Raw genomic sequence first — 23,174 nt, forward strand, 5'->3', positions numbered from 1 at the left:
AACCTTTTATTTATATAAAAAAATACTAATATTTGTCACGTGATCATCAATTAATTAACAAAAAAAACTAATGCCGAGTATTTCTTTTGTTCTTTTATTGTAACAATAATTCGAGTTTTATCACTGCTATTATAATCATATGAAGTTTAAAACTGTTGTTTCATTTACTTCATGCATATTTATAGAATAGAATCGCATAAATCAAAATAAGCAATAATAGGCCAAGTGGACTTTTTTTTTTCTTTTAAAATTGTGAAATTTCACATCATAAAAGAGCATCATTGCCCACATCCACTATATAAATAGGGAATGAATTGGTAGCTTGTCTAGCATTCGTGCAAATTTCATTAAATCAAGTTAGGTCTCCATTAACTTCAATTTTCTTCAAGTAATTATAGGTAATCCTCAATTTTTTTTTTCTTCATTTTTCTTTCCCAATTATTATCGTATTTAAATAATGTAATGCATGCATGTGTTACTTGTTGAAATTTTAATTTTTTGTTTGAATTGATGCAAATGAGGGAAAACCCTACAAAATTACAAAAGATGAACTTGTCGAAATCATAAAAAGTTAAAAACAGAGATGAGAGAGAGAAACAACACAAAATATGTTATTGCTAAATTTGATACGAGTCTAAATAAAAGAAAATATTGCTATATTACATGGTTAATTTACATCCCATGTTATTTTACTTTCTTAACCTAATATGCTTATTTAACGTGGGAAAACTCACATGTAAATAAACTACGTTATGTACTATCTGTTAGGATCGAAATGGCTTCAACTCAGAGTGTGGTGAGGAAGGAGGAAGCGGCCATGAATGAGCTAATGAAGCAAGCCGAAGAAGCGAAACCCCAAGATGAGATGCTCTTTGGAGGTTGGATTTACAACAAGAGCAATGCTACCAAAAAAACCATGCACCTTTTCACTGCGAAGACATGGTCTGGCAAATTCTATCATAAATATGATTCAACATTAGAAGAATCAACCGGTTTTACGCAATTTGAACAAAAGGAGAAGGGAATCAAGGCTGCTGTCGTGTATTCCCTCAAAACTAGTGATGATCCATTTAATCACTATGGTTATCTTTTGGCTTGGTCTGATTCCTTCAATGAGGGAAGTCATACTAGAAAGGTACGTACTTATATATGACGCCACTGATGATTAAATTAGGGTCTATTCTCTTCAGCTTATTTTCAGTTCAATTCAGTCTAGTTCCTAATTTCCTTCATTCATAAAATATTCAGTTCAGTTCACTTCTGTTTTGTAAATGAGAACGAGCTCTTGATAACTATCGTAATTAGTAATAGATAATGATAATGATTTTGTCTTATAATCCTTTGTAAGAATTGTAAGTTTGTAATACCTGCTCAATCTAACAACAAAGTTGACTACTTTTATTTTTTTTTTATATCTAATTAAATATGAAAATGTTATATACAATAGTTATCCTTAAAATGATTTATACATTATAATTGTTATTATGCAGGCTTATGGATATTGTGGCCTTCTGGAGAAATTCCAAAACATAGACTGGGATAAGGTTGAAAAGGACCTCGACGCTTCCACCTCGTCGTGCTCCTACATTGACGCTTATACTCGAACTTCGGTGAAGGCCGAAATCTATGCAAACGTAGTTTATGCAGATTTCAGTTAAATGGAATAAGGCGGTCCGCCCTAAGCTAGGTATACCAAGCATCTGTATGATCATATAGCTAGGGCAGACAAATCGATTATAAGATGGATGAGATTTATACTTATGTATTGCAAGTAACGTAGCTAGCAACTACGTACTAAGAATATTATATATGTAACGTCTATAATAAAATGCATATATGGCTGTATGCTAGACGCTTGTACTATATACGTCTGTACTAATAATAAAAAAATGTCTCTTTAATGCTCATATGAATCATATGTTAGTTCTCTCTTTTGACTCTTTAATTAATTTACGAGTTTGTGAAAATTAAAATATATTAGGTTTAGTGGCATAAAAGTGGCCTAGTATTCCCCGGCAGAAAACTTAGCTATGATGAAAATTATTAGTACGTATTTTTTGCACTAGTTTTGTATAATCCTCTCCTAAAGGTACAAGTTATTCAATTATTCATACATTCAAGAATCAAGATGGTAGGTATAGCCGTATAGTAGTATGCTGCTCTAGTAGGGCAAAAACACTTCTCCTATTTGAGCATAACACAAAGATATAGATAAGTTCATTTTTTCTTAATTACTTCTCTTTAGGCCGTGCCATTGAGAGTGGCAAAGGTGGAGGGTAAGGGCCTAAGATCGAATTGCTTGATCACTGAAGTATCATCTCACAAATTTATTGCATATTACCCTTTTTCTCCTGATTTGTTTGCTTCATTCGAATTTTAATGGTATCCAAGATTGCAAGATGAATTTTAAGACATGATCAAATACCTCTAAATTTACTGATGCAAAAATTATAAAAATATGATACGACTATGAAAATAGACATTGAAACAAATCTAGTAAGATTACACATGCAATGTCATATTATTTCTTTTAGATTAGCAGCTAGTGATAGTTTTTGGTAGAAAAATTAAAATTCGAATTCGAAATGCAATGTTAATGGGGCAAACAATTAGGGATAGATAACAGGCAATAGCGATCAAAAGAAGAGACGATGTTGCAATATAATTAGAAGAAGGTTAATTGGGTAACTAATACTCGATTGAAAACTTTTAGTTATGATAACATTTTGATTTTCACACTTGTAAATATATATTTTTTAATTAAAATCTTTATATCTCCAATCAAAGACAGGTAAGTATATATAAAAATGAGACATTATAACTAAAAAGATATAAACAAAAATCTCACATGAGTAATATTTTTTCTTAACACATATGTAAAAAGACAAAGCTAGGTAATCAAATAGAAAAACGTGAATGTATAGCTAGTGTAAAGTTCAAATATTACAACTAATAATGATTTACCTAATGAATGGAGGAGGATGTAGCTAATTAATCAAAGACTCAAACGATGTATATATGTAGTATCGTCTTCTTCAATGTTGAAAGTGAAAAAATAAAAAACAACTTGAGAATCTTTGTTCGATTAGATATATTTACAGGAAAAAAAAAAAAAAAAAATAATCATTCATAGAAGCACCTTATAAAAAAGTAGGAGGCAAGAATTCGATACCATTTTTTTGCTTCTAATTTCTTTTTTCACAATTTTGTATTCAATTTTGGAATTTGAATTGGATTCTTGTTTAAATTATTAGCATGTTAATGGATAAGATGCCAATTCCATATGCTAGTAGACAGTAGTTGCATTATGAAATTTGGAGTGGCATATTGGATTACATTATCATTTTACTCCATATTACTCTTTTCTTTTTTATTTTGTACGGTTTTTTTTTCATTTTTATTTTTTGGTTAAAGGAATTAATGTAATTTAGGCACTAGTTGTTACAATGTTCGAAGGGCTTTGAAACTAAAGACCCAAATATCTTTCATCTTTGGGTCGTCTAATGGTACTCATCTTGAGAGGGGGGGAATAAGGTAAATCCTCCCAAGATGAGTTTGATGAGAATTGAACCCTGTTCTCTCACCTGGAATTCGAGAGACTTGCCAACCGAGCCAAACCTCCTCCTCCATTAATTGGTAGTATGACTAATTGACTAGTATCGTTCTGGCTTTATGTGTACTTTCACCATTTTGAAATAATTACAGCGCCATAATAACTTTTACATACATTTGTTAATATATGGCTTTGACCATAGATTTCTTTATATTTCTAATAATTAATTATTAATCTGATACATTGTATATATAAATTGAGACAAAACTCTTGTCAAAAAATAAAAATAAAAATAAAAATTGAGACAAACCAATAACATTTTACATATTAATTTTCGCTTTTATATATTGATATAAAACTATGGTCAAAGTTAGACAAGTGTATAGTGACAAAAGTCAAAATAGTATAACTATTTCAAACAAAAATAATACTTCATATTATTTCAAAATTAACTCAATTATTCAAGGTTATACAACATACATATGCAATAAATAATGTGAAAATTAATATATACATTTTCTTTAATAATCATGTAGACTTGTAGAGGGAGTATAGTAGGGTCTTAAGGGTATGAGGGTATCTTACATAAATTAAAATATGGACACTTACCATACACGTGGAGATAGTAAAGATATTCTCCACTATAAGCTGAGATAGGTCATATATGAACATATCTTGAAAGTTGAAATAGATAAGAATAATGAACTACTTACAGGCTGAGAGCATCACTAAAAAACTGACACGTGTCTTTTATACGTTCGGTTTGATGATTTCATTAATATTCCCTTCCATCCATCAAGTCTATAAATACCAATATGTGTATGTAGTTTAAAACTCGTGCATCACAGTAGCTAATACACAATCTTCTATAGTGAATAGTGATCGATCAATACATAGCAAAGGTAATTTCCATATTTTCCTCTCTTTATATTCCATTTTCCTCATTTTAGCTTTCCTTACGTAAACATGCATGAGACATTGTACTTATTCCATACTCCCCAACTTTCCCATAATATAGGCACCATTTTGTACAATAATATTCACAAACTAGGGAATTTTTCTCTTCATATATAAATTAGATTTATTGATTGCAATGTTTTGACCCTATGTTGGATGAGAATTTGACAATTTACAGTACTAACACCTTAACACGATTCCATGAAAAACAATTATTGTTATTTAACAGCGCAAACAACTAGTTTTATATATTATGTTATATTGACCTTTTGTACTTATTGTTATTGAACTTAATTTATATCAGTTGAAAAAAAATCATTTTGATGATTTTAAATTTGTTAGAATCATTTGTTTGCGCTAATCTTTATTTATTAATTAATATTGGATCGAAATTAACTTATTTTGCTAAAAATATACTCATTATTTTGCAATAATGCTTAACTGGTACGACGTAAATTGAAGGTACAAAAAAATGGCATCAATTCAGTGTGAGAGGAAGGAGAAAGTAGCAGTGCAATTGAGCTGCGAGCAGAAAGCAACTTTAGACGAGTTGATCAAATGCGCTGAGAAATCACTTGTTTCGGAGGATATCGCGAAAAAGTCCCGTGCAATCGTTGCTGAAAAGGAATGCCTAAACAAGGCTGACGCTGATGCAGCACGACTATCTGCAGTAGCCGGTGCCTTGACAAATCAGACTTCTAAGGGATCCTTGACCGTGTTTAACTCCAAGCAATGGAAGGGGTATACCGTTTCAGACTACTCAGATCCTCTTGAAAGCTTGGGTTCCTTTGCTCAAGCAGCCTTGTTCGGGGGTGTTAAGGCCGCGGTGGTTTATGTTGGCAAGAACAGCGCTGGTCTTGAATGTGGCTGGCTTCTTGCTTGGTCTGACACTGATGGAAGGAAGGTCAGTATGTACATTTCAATCTTTATTTTTAATCTTGCTTATACTACGTACCTCTGTTAAATGTTAAATGTTATGTGTAACTTTGTAATATTTTATATCTCACAAATAATACCCCAAAGTTACACATAACATTTAACAGAGGTAGTATATACATAATAGTACATGATTGTATGGCCGGTCCTCTAACTGGATCTCATATTCTTTCAATTCGTTTGATGCTTCCTTGCAATAAATTAAATTGGGATTAGGCTTATGCGGACTGTGGCCCTATAAGCAAGTTCAACAACATCAACTGGAATCAGATTGAAGCTAAATTGAATGAATCCGGTTTTATCGCTTATGCTAATGACTCGGGGACTGGAACCTCAATGTATGCTACCATTGTTGGTCACTCAGCTGGATCTGCAGTTGCCGTCGCCTACACTGGTTAAACAAACTCCATACGATGATCATCAACGACAACAACAATAATAATAATAATAACAATAATAATGTACTAAGTCCGATCCATTAGATTGATATATAATCTTCTGGTCTGGTTAGTTCTTTTATAATTTGTGGTTGTTTTTCTTTAAGCTAAGGGCATTATGAACGAACCTAACTGTTGTACGAGTATACGTAATTTAAGGACATGCAAGCTAGCTAGCTTATATCTGCATGTTTATTTCCATGTACAACTAACTAGTGTTAAATAAAAAAATGCCCTCTTTTCTTATATATATATGATCTTTCTCTATGATTTGTTTTCCTCTTAAGTAAAAAAGACTTGCTCATGGCTTAACATATTGTGTAATGCATGTTGCTACTACCATGCACCAAAATAATATCTTTGAATGTGATGTTTTTACGGAGGTTGTTTGAAATATAACTATCATATTATTTTAATGATGATAATTATAATATGATCGGTTCATTTTTTCAAATTGTATGTAATATCAACATAATTAGTCTTCTAATATCAACAATGCAAATATAATAACGGGATCAATATGAACTAACCAACCAGTTGTACGGGTACGTAAGGACATGCAAGCTAGCTAGCTTATACGCATGGTTCATTTCCACGTACAACTAACTTATAATTACTAGTACTAAATAAAAAGGCCCTCTTTTCTAGTTTTCTTATGTCTTATTATCTTTCTCTTTGATTTTTTTTTTTTCTCTTCTTAATAAATAAGACTTGCTCAACATATGTGATGCGCATTGCTACAAAGACGTACCAATATAATATCTTTGAATGTGGTAAATTTATCGATGTTCATGTTAAATATTAACATTTAAATAGTGTAAAATTAAAATCATTCAAATATGCATTGTTTAAGAGCATCTATAATGATAAGCTTTGCCATATCAGTTTTAAAGCTACAATAATTTTTAGGTACAAAGTATTCCAACGGTGATTTGAGCCATAACATCTTGTAGTTTGCAAAACATTAAATTAGTTATACATATGTAGTTTGTTTGGGCTATAGTCAAGTTGTTCAATTTTTTGCTCTCCAATGAAAAGCATGTAGCTAGACATTTTATTTACGAAATATTTTGCAAGCAAATCCTTACATTCTCTCATAACTCTAATCTATTTGTGAATAATATTAAAATTATTATTGACAACTAGCTCGAATTTATGGAGTATCCTCTTCAATAAAAACTTGAGGATGAAAAACTTGGTTCCATTAGAAAATTTACGGATGCTCCAATAATAAAGTACCATTAGTCCAATGGAGGCAAGAACTCGATACCAATTCTTTGCTTCCATTTTCTTTTTTGATTCTTGATTAAATTATTAGCACGTTCACGTATTAGGTGTCAATGCCCTACATGGCTATATTATATTATATTATATTATATTATATTATACTATACTATACGGAATAGTATATTGGAGCGAGTTTGTGTTGGAATATTACTTTAAATTGTTAGTGGTTGGTTCACTCTGGATGTATAGAAATATGCTCTTCTAAGTAATTAGTTTGTGTTATTGGAGTCATAATAATAGTGGGATCATGTTAGACATGATCTAATGAGCGTAATGAGATTATGATCCTTACTTTTAGCTTAATTCTACATTATATATTGTTGTGTATTCCGGAGTTTCTATCTATACCTAATTAAATTTATTTTTAAAAAAAGTACAAAGTAAATATTTATATTACTCTATTATAACTTAAGAGAGTAGAGGTTATTAGGTCTTAAAGTCATCTTTGATTGATTATAATATGGCCACTAAAATACTAAAGAGATGCATACGGAGTAACTTAAATTATTTACTTTGTATTAAAGATATTCTCCACAATAAGCTAAGATATGTGATATACTATCATCAACTCGTCTTGTGTGCCGCACCGTGTGACCACTTATAAAAATATAAAGTAACCCTTATAACATTGGTCAAATAACCTCCAAGTAACCCCTATAACATGAACAAAGTAACTCCTTTAACACTGATCAAATAGCCTCCTATCACACTAACGAAATAACCCCTAGCTATGATAGATGGTCACAGTACACCATGTGCCCAACCACATATGAAATTGGTGTCTGTACTATCATATCTTGAATTATATAAGAATCAAGGGATGTATGTTATAGGCCGAGAGCAGCAATCAAAATTTGACACTCGTTATATTATGTTTGGTCATATGATTATAATAATTACCCCTTCCATCCATCAAGTATTCAAGTCTATAAATAGCAGTATGTGTATTTAGTCTAGAACTCGTGCAACACACTAGCTAATACACAGTCTTCAACTCTATAGTGATCGATCTTTGCATAATTACATAGCCGAGGTAATTTTCTTATTTTCTTCTCTTTGTATTTCCATTTTTCACATTTGATAGTTTTTTCTTATTGTTATGAAACGGAAGCTTTTACCCTTCGGTGATATTCCTAACATCAAAAATTCTTTTTCTTCATAAATTACAGTTTCAACTATTTTTAACCCTATATATATGTTGGACAAAGTTCCTTTGCTCTTGTCAAAAAAAAAAAAAAAAAAAAAAAAAAAAAAAAAAATGTTGGACAAATCTGACAATAACAACATTTGTGTTAACTTTATTTGTTGTTTACGACGAACTTTATCTAATTTTATCAAACTTTACTAGTTTATTTTTTATGTATGTTATAATTGTTCTTCATTTAAATACTAGTATGTAAGAGAATTAATTAGTCTTAATAACTCACATGTGAAATATTCTCGCTAACTTGGGTTATATACATATAAATGCATGCAATAATACGTAAATCATATTGAAGGTAGAAAAAATGGCATCGGTCCAGTGTGAGAGGAAGAAGTCGCAACTGAGCTGCGAGCAGAACGCAACATCAGATGCGTTGTGCGCAAGGTGGCCATATGCGCAGTTTGAAAATGGTGTGTTTGGTGCCTAAGTAGCCTGGGTTGTAGTATATGAATCATCAATTCAACAACCTATAATAAATAGTATTAAATAAAAATGTTCGATTTCTCTTTTGATTTTGAGCATGTCTAATGCATCTATTGTTGTAAGAAAATGCAAGCTAGCTTGTACCTAAGTTAACTTGCATGTTGTTGATTTCTACGTTTATATAATTAACAGTTAAATTACGGATGTCATCCATGAGCAATTATTGAATCTTCCATGACCATGAATGGTAAAACCATACATATAAATCAATTATAACCCAAAATTACTAGTACTCGTACTAAATAAATATGCCCTCTTTCTTATGTACTTGTATATGAATTATATATATGATCGATCTCTCTTTTGATTTTGACTTTTGAGTATGTCTAATGCACATGCACCTGTTGTAGTAAGATCATGTAACTATGACAATTTCTGTCTAAGTCACCTTGCATGATAATTTCTACATTTAGGGTAAGTTTATTGCAAGTCTTGAGCAAAGTCTCAACATGAGTCTTACTCAAGATTCTTGCAAAAATCTCATCTAAGACTCATGTGAGTCTTACATGGAGTTTGGAAAATCCAAACCCATGTCAAGACTTTGCAAGGCCAATGAAAATTAGCCACCTCACCAACCAAAAGTTTACAATAATTTTTAAAAAAATAAAAAAAAAGATATTTTACAAAAAATAAAATTATTTTGAAAAGAATTAAATGAGTTTGGAGTGAGCCTTGGGGTAATGTGTAAATTTGGAGAAAGTCTTGTATGAATCTGAATAATATAAAAGTATTTTAAAGTTAGTGGAAAGCTGATGTGGCAGAGTCTGAAGTCTGGGTCCGAGTCTGGGGATAAACTCACCCTTATATAAGAGCCAAAGTACATACGGATGTCAATCATGTCATCCATGAACAATTGAATCTTCCACGAAAGATGGAACACCATGATATACTTCTCATATGTAAGCAAACAACCACCCAATTTGCTTTTAAACGACCAATTTACCGGCTTACAACTTGCACGGATTTCATTAACTCAAGCATTACGAGCATTTATGACAACATATAATGATCATATATGGTTCCAAACGACATTATATGACCCCGACATTTATCCCCTAGAATATCAAAACTTTTCTACATTGTGCCCCGAAACCTCCAAAATTTTCAAAAAACGTGGATATTAGCGTTCAATTTTGGAATTTGTTTTACTTTTTTTTTTCCCAGAAATTAAAATTTCCGAAATGTTTACCATGATCCCTAATACTTCCGGGAGTCCAATTGGGTGGATGGAACCATCCAATTTGCCTTTAAACGACCAATTTATCGGTTTACAATTTGCACCGATTTCATTAATTCAAGCCTACCACGAACACTTATAACAACAAATAAATATCATATATGGTTCCAAACGGCATTATATGACCCCCAGATGTATTCCTTTAAATCTCAAGACTTTGCGACACCGGACCCCGAAACCTCCAAAATTTCTCAAAAAACGTGAATATTAGCCTTTATTTTTGGAATTCTTAGACTTTTTCGCTCGAAAATAATAATTGCCGAAATGTTTACCATGGTCCCTAATACCCTTCGGGAGTTCAATTGGGTGGGTGAAACCATCCAATTTACCTTAAAACGACTTATTTACCGGTTTATAACTTGCACCGATTTCATTAAATCAAGCCTAAAACGAACATTTATGACAACAAATAATAATCAAATATGGCTCCAAACGACATTATATAAACCCGAGATGTATCCCTTAGAATTTAAAGATTTTTCGACACCGGGCCCTAAATCCTCTAATATTTCTCAAAAAGCGTGAATATTAGCCTTCAATTTTTGAATTTTTAGACTTTTTTCGCCCGAAAATAATAATTTCCGAAATGTTTACTATGGTCCCTAATATCCTTTGGGAGTCCAATTGGGTGGGTGAAACCATCCAATTTGCCTTTAAACGGCCTATTTCCCGGTTTATAATTTGCACCGACTTCATTAGATCAAGCCTAAAACGAACATGTATGACAACAAATAATGATCAAATATGGTTCCAAACAGCATTATATGACCCCGAGATTAGAATTTAAAGACTTTTCGACACCGGGCCCTGAATCCTCTAATATTTCTCAAAAAGGTGGATATTAGTCTTCAATTTTTGAATTTTTTGCCTTTTTTTCGGCTCAAAAATAAAAATGCTGAAATGTTTAACATGGTTCCTAATACCCTCCGGTAGTCCAATTGGGTGGATGGAACCATCCAATTTGCCTTTAAACGGCCAATTTACAGGTTCACAACTTGCACCGATTTCATTAAATCAAGCCTACCACGAACATTTATGATAACAAATAATGATCATATATGGTTCCAAACGAAATTATATGACCCCGAGATGTATTCCCTTGAATCTCAAGGTTTTTCGATTCCGGACCCCAAAACCTCCAAATTTTCTCAAAAAGCGTGAATATTAACCTTTATTTTTGGAATTTTTAGACTTTTTTCGCCCGAAAATAATAATTTTCGAAATGTTTACTATGGTCCCAAATATCCTTTGGGAGTCCAATTGGGTGGGTGAAACCATCCAATTTGCCTTTAAACGGCCTATTTACCGGTTTATAATTTGCACCGACTTCATTAGATCAAACCTAAAACGAACATGTATGACAACAAATAATGATCAAATATGGTTCCAAACAGCATTATATGACCCCGAGATGTATCCCCTAGAATTTCAAGACTTTTCGACACCAGGACTTGAAACCTCCAAAATTTCTAAAAAAGCGTGGATATTAGTCTTCAATTTTGGAATTTTTTTCGTCCAGAAATAAAAATTGCCAAAATGTTTACCATGGTCTCTAATACCCCTCCGGTAGTCCAATTAGGTTGGTGGAACCATCCAATTTGCCTTTAAACGGCCAATTTACCGGTTTACAACTTGCACGGATTTCATTAACTCAAGCATACTACGAACATTTATGACAACAAATATTATGATCATGTATTGTTCCAAATGGCATTATATGACCCAGACATATATCCCCTTAAATATCAAGACTTTTCTACACTGGGCACTGAAACCTCCAAATTTTTTCAAAAAACGTGGATATTAGCCTTCAATTTTGGAATTTTTTGACTATTTTTTCGCGTGGAAATAAAAATTGCCGAAATGTAAACCATGGTCCCTAATACCCTCCAGGAGTCCAATTGGGTGGGCGGAACCATCCAAATATCCTTTAAGCGACCAATTTACCGGTTTACAACTTGCATTGATTTCATTAATTCAAGCCTACCACGAACATTTATGACAACAAATAATGATCATTTATGGTTCCAAACGGCATTATATGACCCCGATATGTATCCCATAGATTTTCAAGACTTTCTGACACCGGGCCCCGAAAGCTCCAAAATTTCTCAAAAAGCGTGGATATTAGCCTTTAATTTTTTTACTTTTTTTCTTTCGGAAAAAAAAAATTGCCGAATTGTTTACCATGGTCCCTAATACCCTCCGGAAGTCCAATTGGGTGTGGGGAACCATCCAATTTGCTTTTAAACGGCCAATTTACCGGTTTACAACTTGCACCGATTTACCGGTTTACAACGGCCAATTTAATAATCTTGCACCGAACCCGACTTGAACCGAAATTGACCAAAACCTATTTTAACCTGTCAAAACCCGAATTTAACCCAACTTGTTACTAACCTGATCTGTATTCAACCCGACCCGTTCCTAACTTAACCTGTTACTAACCCGACCAAAAATCAACCCGACTTGTTATTGACTTGACCCAAATTCAACCCGACTTATTATTGACCCAACCCGAATTTTATCAGACCTATTACTTACACGACCCAAAAATTCAACATGATCTGTTACTAACCCGACTCGAAATTAATACGACTTGTTATTAATCTGACCTAAATTCAACCCAAATTGTTCCTGACCCGATTTCAAATCATCTTAAATGCATTTAGACCTCCTTATTAAGGCATTTTGATCAAGGCATTTTGCCTAGGGAGACCAAGTCGGTCCAGGCCAGCAAAAGAAAGGAGCATCATCGATCCTCAAATTTAAGAGTTAAATATAGTATATATTTGTTGTATGGTCAAAGGAGTTAATTATCTTCCTAAATTATAGACTATAGTTCCCTAGTATATTGTCATATATATTATAGTGAAAGGAAATAATTAGCTTGATAAAAATGATAATTATCTATTTATAGTTAATTGAACCCGAATATGACCTGACTTGGAAATAACAAGACCTGATTGTAATCTGCAAATTATTGACTTGAACATAACCCGACTTGAATCCGAGAAAAACTCGACTTGGAAATGACCCAATCTGATTAAATTAGACTTGAACCGAACCCGACTTGATCTTGAGAATGACCCGACTTGAAAATGACCCGACCTGATTATAATTTGCAAATTATTGACTTGAACCGAACCCGACTCAAACCCAAGAATGACCCGACCTGATTCTAACCCGCAAATTATTGACTTGAACCAAACCTGTCTCGAACCCGAGAATTACCCTAACCCGTTTTAACTCGTGAAAACCCGAATTAAACCCGACCTATTGTTCACTCGACCCAAATGTAACCCAAACTGTTATTAACCCGACCTAAACCTGACTCAAACCCGATAAGAAGTATGACCCGACGTGACCCGACTCAAGCATGACCCAACCCAAACCCGACCCGCATAGGTTATGAAATTAATCTCAATTGACCCGACCCGAGTTGACCCGACCCACTCTTACCCGACCCGTTTACCCAAAATGACAGCCCTACTTATAAGTACTCCATCAATGAATATTGGAAAAAAAAATCCGTTGTTTTGTAATTGTTGTGTGAAATCGACCCTTAAAAATAAAGAATAGTGATTACCATAAAATTTTCAATCCGCAAGGAGGTTTTTTCTAAGGCCCTTTGTTTGAACATCCTTCAATTCTTCCCAAACAAAACCCCATTTTCAGTTGACCACTTTAGAAATTAGAATTCTCTATCTTTCAATTTCATTTTCATTTTTCTCTCTTCCAAAACAGAGCAAAGGAAGAGATGTTGCTGGCAGTACTACTTTCCAACTCCGAGGGCAACATTCTCGTTGAAAGGTATTCAATTTTTTACTTCTTTGTTAATCTGCAAATCACCCATTTCGGATTTCTGCTTCTTGCTTCCCTTTTATCTTGATTATCGATCTCAATTACCCAGTTTTGCTGAATTCAAGTACTGTTTATTCCCAATTACCAATTTTTTCTGGATACCCAGTATTTGATTTTCTTTGATCTGCTCTTGAATCACAGTACTATCCTTTTAATTTTCCAAATTTGTGTGTGTGTTTTATTTCCTGCAAATTTGTACTAGTATATAGTTTGATGTGTAAGGTGGGTTTTCACTAAATTTGAGCTGATTTAGGGATTTTGATGAGAATTGTGCTTGATTAATGTTAAAGAGAATAAATTTGGGGTTTATGTTTTTTTAAGATTGAAGTTATCAAGTCTCAATTGTTGCTTTATGTGCAAAAGATGATTTTTGCTACTTTTATGGGATCTGGGTTTAGATTTTTTGATTTCTAAGTCATCTGTGATAACTGTTAGAATGTCAGTTCAATTAGCAGGATCTGCAATCTTGTGTAAATACCACTTAACCTCAGTTTATGCTGCTTTGATGCTTTCACTGATACCGCGACTGAATATTTAGGTGATTCGTTGTTGTTCATTTAGCTTGCCACTCCCCCGTTGTATTTCAGGTTCAATGGAGTTCCTGCTGAGGAGCGGTTGCATTGGCGAACTTTCTTAGTTAAGTTGGGTGCAGAGAATCTCAAGGATGCTAAGAATGAAGAACTCTTTGTTGCTTCACACAAGTATGTAGCACTTCTGTTGTGATAACATAAAATTTAGCATACATTTCTGCTTACATTTTAAATTGTGGCTGTGTACTGCAATTCAATATCGTTTAGGCGTTTGCAATGCCGTTGCATCCTATTGGTGCAAGTTATAAATAAATATGAGGCTTCTCTTTAATAATCTTTGGTATTCAAATCTTATAAACATGTTTTACATGTCAAATGGTCGTTCGTTTCTCCATTGCCCCGCATCTTATTATGAGTGTTGGTCTTATACACAATTAAGAGTGAAAAAAGTCTGGAAAATTCTACTCCATGTATCTGTGACATCAATAATGTTCTGTGGATAATATGGCAATAACTTGCTCGAATTTGGAATTCTATTTTCCCTTTGAAGAATTAATTCCTGGCTGCTCAAATTGTCAATGATGATGGATATCCTGTCTGACTGGCTAGGCTTGTGCATCCCTTGCTACATGCATTTGATTTCCTATCATTTCAAATTTGCAAGATTTCATTATGTTGCGCTACGCCCTTTTTACTGAGTCTTAAAGGCTTAAGGATACCCTAATTTTACTGCTAATACAGATGTCTTCAGAATTTCCCATAAATTGCTGTATACTGCTATCATATCTTGATTGTTGTTGTTCATTCTGAACAAGGAACTTGTTACTGGAAAATCTTGTGTGTGAGCTGTGAGGCCATGTGTGAATAGGAGGTTTCTTTTTTATTAATGTAACATCAATAGTTCAGAAGTAGAATGCTGTAGATGGAATGTTTGTCAGGAATATTAGAAGTTAAGTTAGAAAATGTGATAAATTATCTATACATCATTAGAATATTCTTTTAACACAGTCTCTATACTAGAGCAATAAACTAGGACTAGATGCGGTTGGATAAAAACTTTTGGTTTCTAATGACTTGAACTTAAGTTCCTCAATTCCAATGGTGAGAAGATATGTTCTGATTACAAGGAGGGTCCAAATAACATAGGCATGAATTGTACGATTTGTATGAAAACTGGTTTGAAGAGATTTTCAAAAGTTAAAGTACTTTGTATAACATTTCATGATATTGTTAATAGTTAAAAGCATGCGTTATATTATTGTGCTAGAATTTGTATGGGTGAATTTTTTATTACCTACATGTCTTTCTAAAATTTAAACACTTATTATATGGTGAATTTGGAAAGAAACAGTGGGATAGAAAGAGATGGAAGGGGAAGGAAAGAATAAATAGGATTGTGTTTTCCCTCCAATCTTTTTTACTTTGAAAGGATTTAGTTTATTATAAAAGAAATTATATTGGATCCTTCCATTTACCCGTTTCCTCTTCCCCCATCTTATACTCAAATAAAATGTATATTAATCCATTACTTTCCCTCCCTTCCTTTCGCTTCAAATCCTCATATCCTAACACAACAATAGTTTGGAGTTAAAGTGAATCTACCTGTAGAGGGTACTGAAGATCATGATTTGAAGTTTTTTTTGCCTTTTGCAAAATTTAGCGAGTTACTTATTACATAGTAGTTAAGTTCTATGTTGGAAGTATCAATGACCTTTTCAACACCATTTGTAGAAATGTAAAATTCCTGCTGTTATATGACCTGTATTTCTGACTCACCTGAACAAAAACGTTCTTCATTTAAAAATAAGTTATGATATGGATTTAACAACACTGGAGAAGACACATCATTTCAGCATCTTAGTTGCAGGTCTAAACGACGCAACTGAATACTTGATTGCAACGAACTAGCGTGGTGTTGATAAATTAAATGGACGGAAGGTTAATGTAGATAAATAAAGCTCGAAGCTTTCGTACAAGCGTCAATGGCTTTAGGCCATCACTCTCCAAGAACTCTCTAACTTAATACTTTCTGCCTAACTTCTCTACTCTAGACTACTACTATTTATACTACTACTACAATGCATAAGTGGCAAATGCCTTAATTACTACAAGCACTACCCTTGTCCTCTTCCTATTTTGGTGCAATAACAAACAAACAATTAAAGGTGTTTTGTCCCCTGCTCAATCCTCTGCTCCTTTTGCTGCTGCTGCCAAGGTAAGTTGTTGTTGTTGGTGCACAGCCCCTGCTGCAAGTCCCTGCTGCCTCACTGACTTCTGTGGTAGGTAAGAGTCACGGGAGATGAGAGATGGTGGGAGTGGGTTCATTGCATTGATTCCTTCCTGTAACCTAGGAACTCACTTGAATTGTATTATCAAAGTCGGATCAATACTCGGATAGTGGGTGTATTGTTGTGGTGTATTTTACTCCGTATAATTGATTCCACTTTTCTCTTTTTGTGCTTTTATTTTCATGCAGGTCGGTGTATATTGTTTATACTGTGCTTGGAGGTATTCACATCTATCTTGTTGGCAAGGATGAGTATGATGAACTTGCTTGTAAGTATACGTCTCAGAATTAGGCTACAATGATCATTGTATGGTGCAGTTTGAATTGCTAACTTGCCATTGCCTTTTCTTTTTTTGACGGGAAATCCTGGTAACATGTTGCAAAAGGGAATAAATATTATTTATATTTACTCTATGATTATAAAAAGAATTTAAAAAAAAAAAAATGCATCTGTTATATACGAAGTACTATAATAAAGTGAACTTGACTTTTGCTTGATAAATGTTTACCAGATAATTGTTTGATCGGTGACAATATGTGTCAATTGTCATCCTTGTATTTTGGTTGAGTGTGCCCAGCACTTATGTTGGTGATTGTATTTTTCTAGTGTCAGAAGTTATATTCATAATTACCTCGACGTTGAAGGATGTCTGCGGAAAACCACCAACTGAACGCATGTTCCTGGACAAATATGGAAGGATCTGCTTATGTCTTGATGAAATTGTTTGGACGGTAAGGACTTCATTACTTTTTTGCCATCGTATTGATCACTTTTATGCTTCTGAATTGATATTCAGGAGACATTTTTGATAAACTTATTCACAAATCCCTTTCATATCTAGGGAGTTCTGGAGAATACTGACAAAGAAAGAATCAAAAGACTTGTTAGGTTGAAGCCCCCAACCGAGTTCTGAATACTGGAGGAGGGATCCTGCTTTGCGTATTTCTTACATTGCCATACTGTATATCATGGAAACAATGGATCTTCAGACAATCTTGACGTGTGTTCAAGGAGAATTTACTAATTTGTATCTTTAGAAAGAAAAAGATGTGTGAAACTGTGATCGACCATTCTGACCTATATTAGGGGCTAGCATTGGTGTAATTTGTGATATCAGCTGTCCTGATTGGTTGAGGTTCAGGAGCTTTCTTGTAATCGGCATCTTATCAATGTTTATTGCTGTTATGAAGTACCTATTTCATACTACAGAGTTTGGAGACATAGCAATACAGTTTGCAACCCACCAAATTCTCATTCACTAATACTGCATCACTAATTTTCAGATGTAAATATCATGTCTTCTGTCCATATTACATAACGTCAATAGTGTAATTTGAATTGGCATTAAGGCAAGTAAATCTGAAATTAGGCATAATATTCATATCTCAAATGGGATAATTCATTGGATTTGCTTTAATTATTACAAATTCAAGGATCGATTTTGAAGGAATATCCAACAAGGTCAAAAACTAGATGAGACAGATTTGATTTCGCATGCAGTTAATCAAAAAGGTTGTATTACTGAGACTACTCGAAAGAGTTGAAACAATCTGCAATAATTTGTTACTTTATAATGTGTCATCTTTTGCAAAAGTTCATTGAGAGAGCAAGAAGTAACAATTAAGACATTTAAACAACAAAGGTATATTTCTAGAACAAAACATCAAACAATTGCTGTCAGCAAAGAATATTGATCAAATTTATGCATCACACTTCACACACATGCCAAACTGTAACTATATAAATAAGCATCACCACTATAAAATTTGCGTTCCCCGGATGCCTCGCCTTCAATCAGTGGGATCTTGCACATCTCCATGGTAGTTCCCTCCTCCAGGTCATAGCCCAAGATTTTACCAGGGACATGAATAACCACCATCATGCATTTCTCTCCTCCATTACGTTTTCTGCTAACTATAAGAGAAAGAATTGTAAATTCAGGATGATAAGCACCCGATAAGCAACTTGCTTTCCTTACAACTCCAAGATTTAAAGTGAACTTGAGGAGCCAACCAGCCTCATAATTGTCCAACATATGAACTTCCAAAGTTATGTCACTGTATTCATGCCATAGACACCACAGCTTCCCCTTGCATTCGAAACACTTCACGTTCCCTCTTTCTGGCCTGGAGAAAACAGATGGCATTTTTGCAACCCGCTCTTCATCAACCTCCAAGTACAATGACTCCCCGCTGCTACAAACCCAATGGATAGAGCCTCTCCAATACACTCCGTTCCTGAGAGCCATATCGTTTAGAACCCTGATGCTACCATCCACATCTTTCCAGCACCCAGTCTCAGATGAATATACTTTGAGTACATAATGATCAGGTGATACCGATGTGTGTACAGAAACTATCTTGTACCCATAGCTTGAGCTGCGTGGATTAAAAGCCAGAGAGGCTGATAAAAAGGAGTACTGAATGTTTGGAATCGTTCTCAATTGGCTAGTTATGGGATTGCAAACATGGAGATTCAGAACCTGGGAATTACTCGGACTGATGCTGTAGTAGAGCAGTAGCCCGTTGCAAGACTGCAAGATTGATACAACCAGGCCAGCTAATGCAGGGATTTCAAATGTTGAGCTTGATGTCTCAGAAAATGATGGGAGACTAATATCTGAATCAGTAACAGGAAGGAACCGGTAAGCATAAGGCGATGGAACACATCTCCTGCGTAGGAAAATGCCAGAGACGGGCATAGAATCCTTCAAATTGTGAAGCATGTGCAGGAGAGAGAAGTATGGGGCTGATATGAGGAAGTTCCAGTGTTTTGAGACAGATTTGAACTTCATCAGGGACTTTGCAGGCAGTCGGACGAGGATTTCTGTTAAGAGATGCTCACACCTAGCAATTGCTTCAGCCCATGATGAAACTAAGCCCGGGTGTTCCGAGCAAGTTGTAAAGGCAGGATTGCTCTTGCTAGACATATTCTTCTGCCTCACTAATGATTCTTGGAGTTGGTATAGTGGAAGATCAGTTGCTTAAGCCACATCATATTTGGTAAAAATGTCGACATTATGATCACTCTAGCAAAATACAACTTCTCCATACATCACTTTCAGAATTCTTATGCCTTAACAAACAAGATAATATAAAAGAATAAGATAACACATACAATTTCAAGAAGCAAAAAAAAAAGTGTTCTATGTGAAGTGATTCATCACCAATGCAAATCATCTACTTCCACAAATGAAATAGAACCATTACAATATAAAAATAAATACAAAAAATATAGATTGGTTCATAACTTCACGCCAATCTTTTATCAATTATGTTATGAGCCATGTCCAGCTTCGAGCTGCACCTCAGGCCATCAGGGTAGATGTCTACTCACACAGCGCGTTTATAAAAAAGGATGTTAGCACGAAACAGAGCAAAGATCTTGTAATGCTTTTCAAGAAAAGCTATAAGAACAAGAGTTACTAGTGCAATTCACACCTGAAATAGTCAGCAATATCTCTGCCAAGAGAAGGCTCGTTTTGGCAAAACTTTCACAGGAACTTCTTTCTAATCTCAAATTGAAAGATGTCAATAAAGAATGTAGTCCAGCAATTGACATGAAATTAATGGCTCAACAGTCACAGCATAGCCATTGGCATCGGAGCCACACGAACTTGCAATGTCAAAGGCTATACGTGCGGTTGCTGTAAGCAAATCGGAAGGAACAGATGAGCACAGCTTCATGCATACCAGCCCAGCTAGAAAATCCATTCACAAAAGCATACAGCATATGTCCTGTCCAAAATGAACTGATCACACAAGTCCACATTGAGAGGGTTGTTGTTCTATCCAGAGACAGAAACAAATACACACTTTGTTTCAGTAATGATCACTCATTGCTGAAACAAGCCAAACTCAAAATCAATACCATAATATCATTGGAGTAACAATTATTCAATTAAACATTTCTCGAATTCAATGTACAGAGAAACAAAGGCTCAATGCTCAAAACATAATGCTGTGAACAAAAACATCAAGTTCCCTAAACAACATGAATCCTAAATTCCTGACATAATATTCATAACCAAAAATCTCAACTAGCAATGGAAAGAGGGAAAAGGCCAGGAGTATACAAAGCGAGGCGGTCATTAGTTCGATGTTTAGGCCGGTAAACCTGCTTAATACTCCGGTTCTTCAAATTATAACTATAAAGCCTGCTTCTTGTTTCATTACACAACACCATATCCCCCCCATTTTCACCCTCGTAATCACAAAATGGATACACCACATCTCTAGCCATCCCAGATATAAAAATGTTAAACTTTCTATTCCAAATAAATTCACCTTCAATTTGATTCAACACCCAAATTTGCATTCTTGAAGCAATTGAAAAATTATCAACAGCACATAAACACCCTTTAAATTCAACCAAATATAACAAATCATATAATATAACCTCATTTACATTTCCTTGAGGTGGTTGAATTACCCTAAATTCTTCCTCTTTAACATCCAAACACACCACAAAACCCGGTCCATTATCAACGGTCCAGTAAAACTCCCGGTTAACCATTAACCCAAACCGCTTCACCTGAACAGGACAACTCTGTTTGATTTGTCGCCAACAACCGGAACCGGCTAATCCCGGTCCAAACTCAAAAAATTCACACTTTTCACCGGTTAACCCAACAAGAACATACCGATTCTCATCACCCAGAAACCCAAATCCACCATTTGAGGTGATGGAATTACCATTTTGCCCCGGAGGAAGACGAAGGAATTCCTGAGTACTGGGGTTACAGAGGTAAAAATACCGATCAGAAACAAAGCAAACAATTGGACCCTTTGATGGAAGAAATTGGAGCGAGAAATCAACATAAGGGGTAAACCCGTTTTTGATGGAATGGGTATTCGGGTCACGGTCAACCCGGAAGAGTTCTTCAAAGGGTCGGATTGAGAGATGAACTGGGCGATCGGGAACTTTGACCGGTTCATCCGGGAGGTGGCGGAGGAAGAGGATGAGATTCGGCGGCGGTGGCGGCGGGATTGAGTGGTGGAATTGGTGGCGGAGATCGGAGAGAAGAGGGTCCGAAGAAATGAGGGAATTCCAGAGTTTGCAAACGGATCGGAACTTGTAGAGGGATTTTACGGGAAGACGAGCCCAGATTTGGGTGAGAGAGTCTGGAGGTAAGCGGCCATTGATGGGTTTTCTCCAATTAGGGTTTATGATTAACTGGGTGAGAGAGTCTGGATCTTCGTCCGCCATTGTTGTGGCTTTGGGAGCTTGTGATTGAGTTTTGTTTTCTAGGGTTTTGTTGATGAAGAAAAGGGGTTAATGAAAGTATAGTGGTGGAATACTGGAATACAAGGGTAATTTAGCCTAATTGAGGTTTTAATTTGATGTAGCCCGAAACTCTCACATGTTTTAACTCGAATTAGCTTTACTGAGTAGAAAATTGACTCCTAAAATTCGAAGTTGGGTCTGTTCTCTTACGTTGAAATTCGGTTCTATTTAGTTCAGCTCAGCTCAGCTCAGTTCAGTTCAATTCCATTCAGTTCAGCTCCTTATTTCCTTCTCTTATAAAATATTCAGTTCAGTTCAGTTCAGCTGAGTTCAGTCAATGTGAACAGCCCCTTAATCGAAGTCAAACTTTTAACCTTTTAGAGAATGACTGAATCAGGGATAAGTGTATTTTGTTCACTTGATTTTTAATGATATGAATTTAATTAAAATAAAAAAATTATGAGCTAATCTAATTTGAATTTAATCAGGGATAAACCTATTTTTTTCTAAATTTATCTTAATAAATAAAATTTGATTATTTTTTAAAATAAGTAAAAATAAAATAAATAGAATAGAATAGGATCATAATATTCATAATTGAGATTTACATAGATCTTCTCTAGGCAAATCTATATTATTCGTATATGTCACATAATTCTACCGGTTTAGCATATATCATTAATCAAATCCTATCATGTTAAACATTTGTTCATGTTGTATAAAGAATGATAAGAGTGATTATAACTTTACAAGACTTACAAGTTACAACCGTTACAAGTTACAACCTTTCAAAATTCAAACTAAGTTGAATTGTTGACATAACATTTCAAGCACCCACAACAAGACTACGTTAGAACTCTTGGAAGTATTGGATGGTTCGTGCGAATCGTGCCTCTTTTCTTATGTTCCATCTTTATTCAACTTTCATTTTTTCTTTATAAAATCTAGAAGCTGAACAAGTGGGTTTGTAACTATGAGGAAATCAGGACCATTATTTTGGTCAATATCGTTTAGTCGTTTACCAAAGAAACATATTGATATACTCTATGTCACTTTGTCATAGTCCTATGTCCTTTTGCAATAAAGGTGGTACCTACTCTTTCAACCAAAGAATTGAATTAGGTAAACAGCTCAACTCCTGCGAGTCCCCCTTCAACCGACGCTTTCATTTG

General features: G+C 34.5%; 5 protein-coding genes across 5 annotated transcripts; 3 read left to right on the forward strand and 2 right to left on the reverse strand.

The window, feature by feature from the left end:
* Positions 1-264: 264 nt before the first annotated feature.
* On the forward strand, positions 265-1,907 carry LOC145556795 (uncharacterized). The gene is made up of 3 exons (XM_081618444.1): positions 265-398; positions 769-1,135; positions 1,491-1,907. Exons 2-3 carry the CDS (start codon positions 776-778, stop codon positions 1,656-1,658), a joined length of 528 nt encoding a protein of 175 aa, XP_081474570.1. The 5' UTR covers positions 265-398; positions 769-775; the 3' UTR covers positions 1,659-1,907.
* A 2,480-nt stretch (positions 1,908-4,387) lies between these two features.
* LOC145642466 (uncharacterized) lies at positions 4,388-6,131 on the forward strand. The gene is made up of 3 exons (XM_081693659.1): positions 4,388-4,455; positions 4,973-5,414; positions 5,663-6,131. Exons 2-3 carry the CDS (start codon positions 4,983-4,985, stop codon positions 5,843-5,845), a joined length of 615 nt encoding a protein of 204 aa, XP_081549785.1. The 5' UTR covers positions 4,388-4,455; positions 4,973-4,982; the 3' UTR covers positions 5,846-6,131.
* A 7,557-nt stretch (positions 6,132-13,688) lies between these two features.
* LOC145642467 (uncharacterized) lies at positions 13,689-17,982 on the forward strand. The gene is made up of 5 exons (XM_081693660.1): positions 13,689-13,907; positions 14,546-14,659; positions 16,965-17,044; positions 17,383-17,507; positions 17,618-17,982. Exons 1-5 carry the CDS (start codon positions 13,855-13,857, stop codon positions 17,687-17,689), a joined length of 444 nt encoding a protein of 147 aa, XP_081549786.1. The 5' UTR covers positions 13,689-13,854; the 3' UTR covers positions 17,690-17,982.
* Positions 17,983-18,364: 382 nt separating this feature from the next.
* On the reverse strand, positions 18,365-20,493 carry LOC145556796 (F-box protein At5g07610-like). Its single transcript, XM_081618446.1, has 2 exons — positions 20,217-20,493; positions 18,365-20,104 (listed from the first exon to the last, which is right to left on the reverse strand). The coding sequence occupies exon 2, from the start codon at positions 19,703-19,705 to the stop codon at positions 18,491-18,493; it is 1,215 nt and encodes a 404-aa protein (XP_081474572.1). The 5' UTR covers positions 19,706-20,104; positions 20,217-20,493; the 3' UTR covers positions 18,365-18,490.
* Positions 20,494-20,633: 140 nt separating this feature from the next.
* On the reverse strand, positions 20,634-22,083 carry LOC145556797 (F-box protein At5g18160-like). The gene has a single exon (XM_081618447.1). The coding sequence runs from the start codon at positions 21,982-21,984 to the stop codon at positions 20,812-20,814; it is 1,173 nt and encodes a 390-aa protein (XP_081474573.1). The 5' UTR covers positions 21,985-22,083; the 3' UTR covers positions 20,634-20,811.
* Positions 22,084-23,174: the final 1,091 nt, after the last annotated feature.

Source organism: Chenopodium album, chromosome 8 (assembly GCF_948465745.1).
Source record: "Chenopodium album chromosome 8, dcCheAlbu1.1, whole genome shotgun sequence".
NCBI classification, from domain to species: Eukaryota; Viridiplantae; Streptophyta; class Magnoliopsida; order Caryophyllales; family Amaranthaceae; genus Chenopodium; species Chenopodium album.

Excerpts from the sequence above, each read along its gene's own strand:
- LOC145556795 (XM_081618444.1), top strand. The coding sequence starts at position 776 with ATGGCTTCAACTCAGAGTGTGGTGAGGAAGGAGGAAGCGGCCATGAAT. Across the intron at positions 1,136-1,490 it reads AGGGAAGTCATACTAGAAAG|GCTTATGGATATTGTGGCCT; the intron begins GTACGTACTTAT and ends GTTATTATGCAG.
- LOC145642466 (XM_081693659.1), top strand. The coding sequence starts at position 4,983 with ATGGCATCAATTCAGTGTGAGAGGAAGGAGAAAGTAGCAGTGCAATTG. Across the intron at positions 5,415-5,662 it reads CTGACACTGATGGAAGGAAG|GCTTATGCGGACTGTGGCCC; the intron begins GTCAGTATGTAC and ends AATTGGGATTAG.
- LOC145642467 (XM_081693660.1), top strand. The coding sequence starts at position 13,855 with ATGTTGCTGGCAGTACTACTTTCCAACTCCGAGGGCAACATTCTCGTT. Across the intron at positions 17,045-17,382 it reads TGAGTATGATGAACTTGCTT|TGTCAGAAGTTATATTCATA; the intron begins GTAAGTATACGT and ends GTATTTTTCTAG. Across the intron at positions 17,508-17,617 it reads TTGATGAAATTGTTTGGACG|GGAGTTCTGGAGAATACTGA; the intron begins GTAAGGACTTCA and ends TTTCATATCTAG.
- LOC145556796 (XM_081618446.1), bottom strand. The coding sequence starts at position 19,705 with ATGTCTAGCAAGAGCAATCCTGCCTTTACAACTTGCTCGGAACACCCG.
- LOC145556797 (XM_081618447.1), bottom strand. The coding sequence starts at position 21,984 with ATGGCGGACGAAGATCCAGACTCTCTCACCCAGTTAATCATAAACCCT.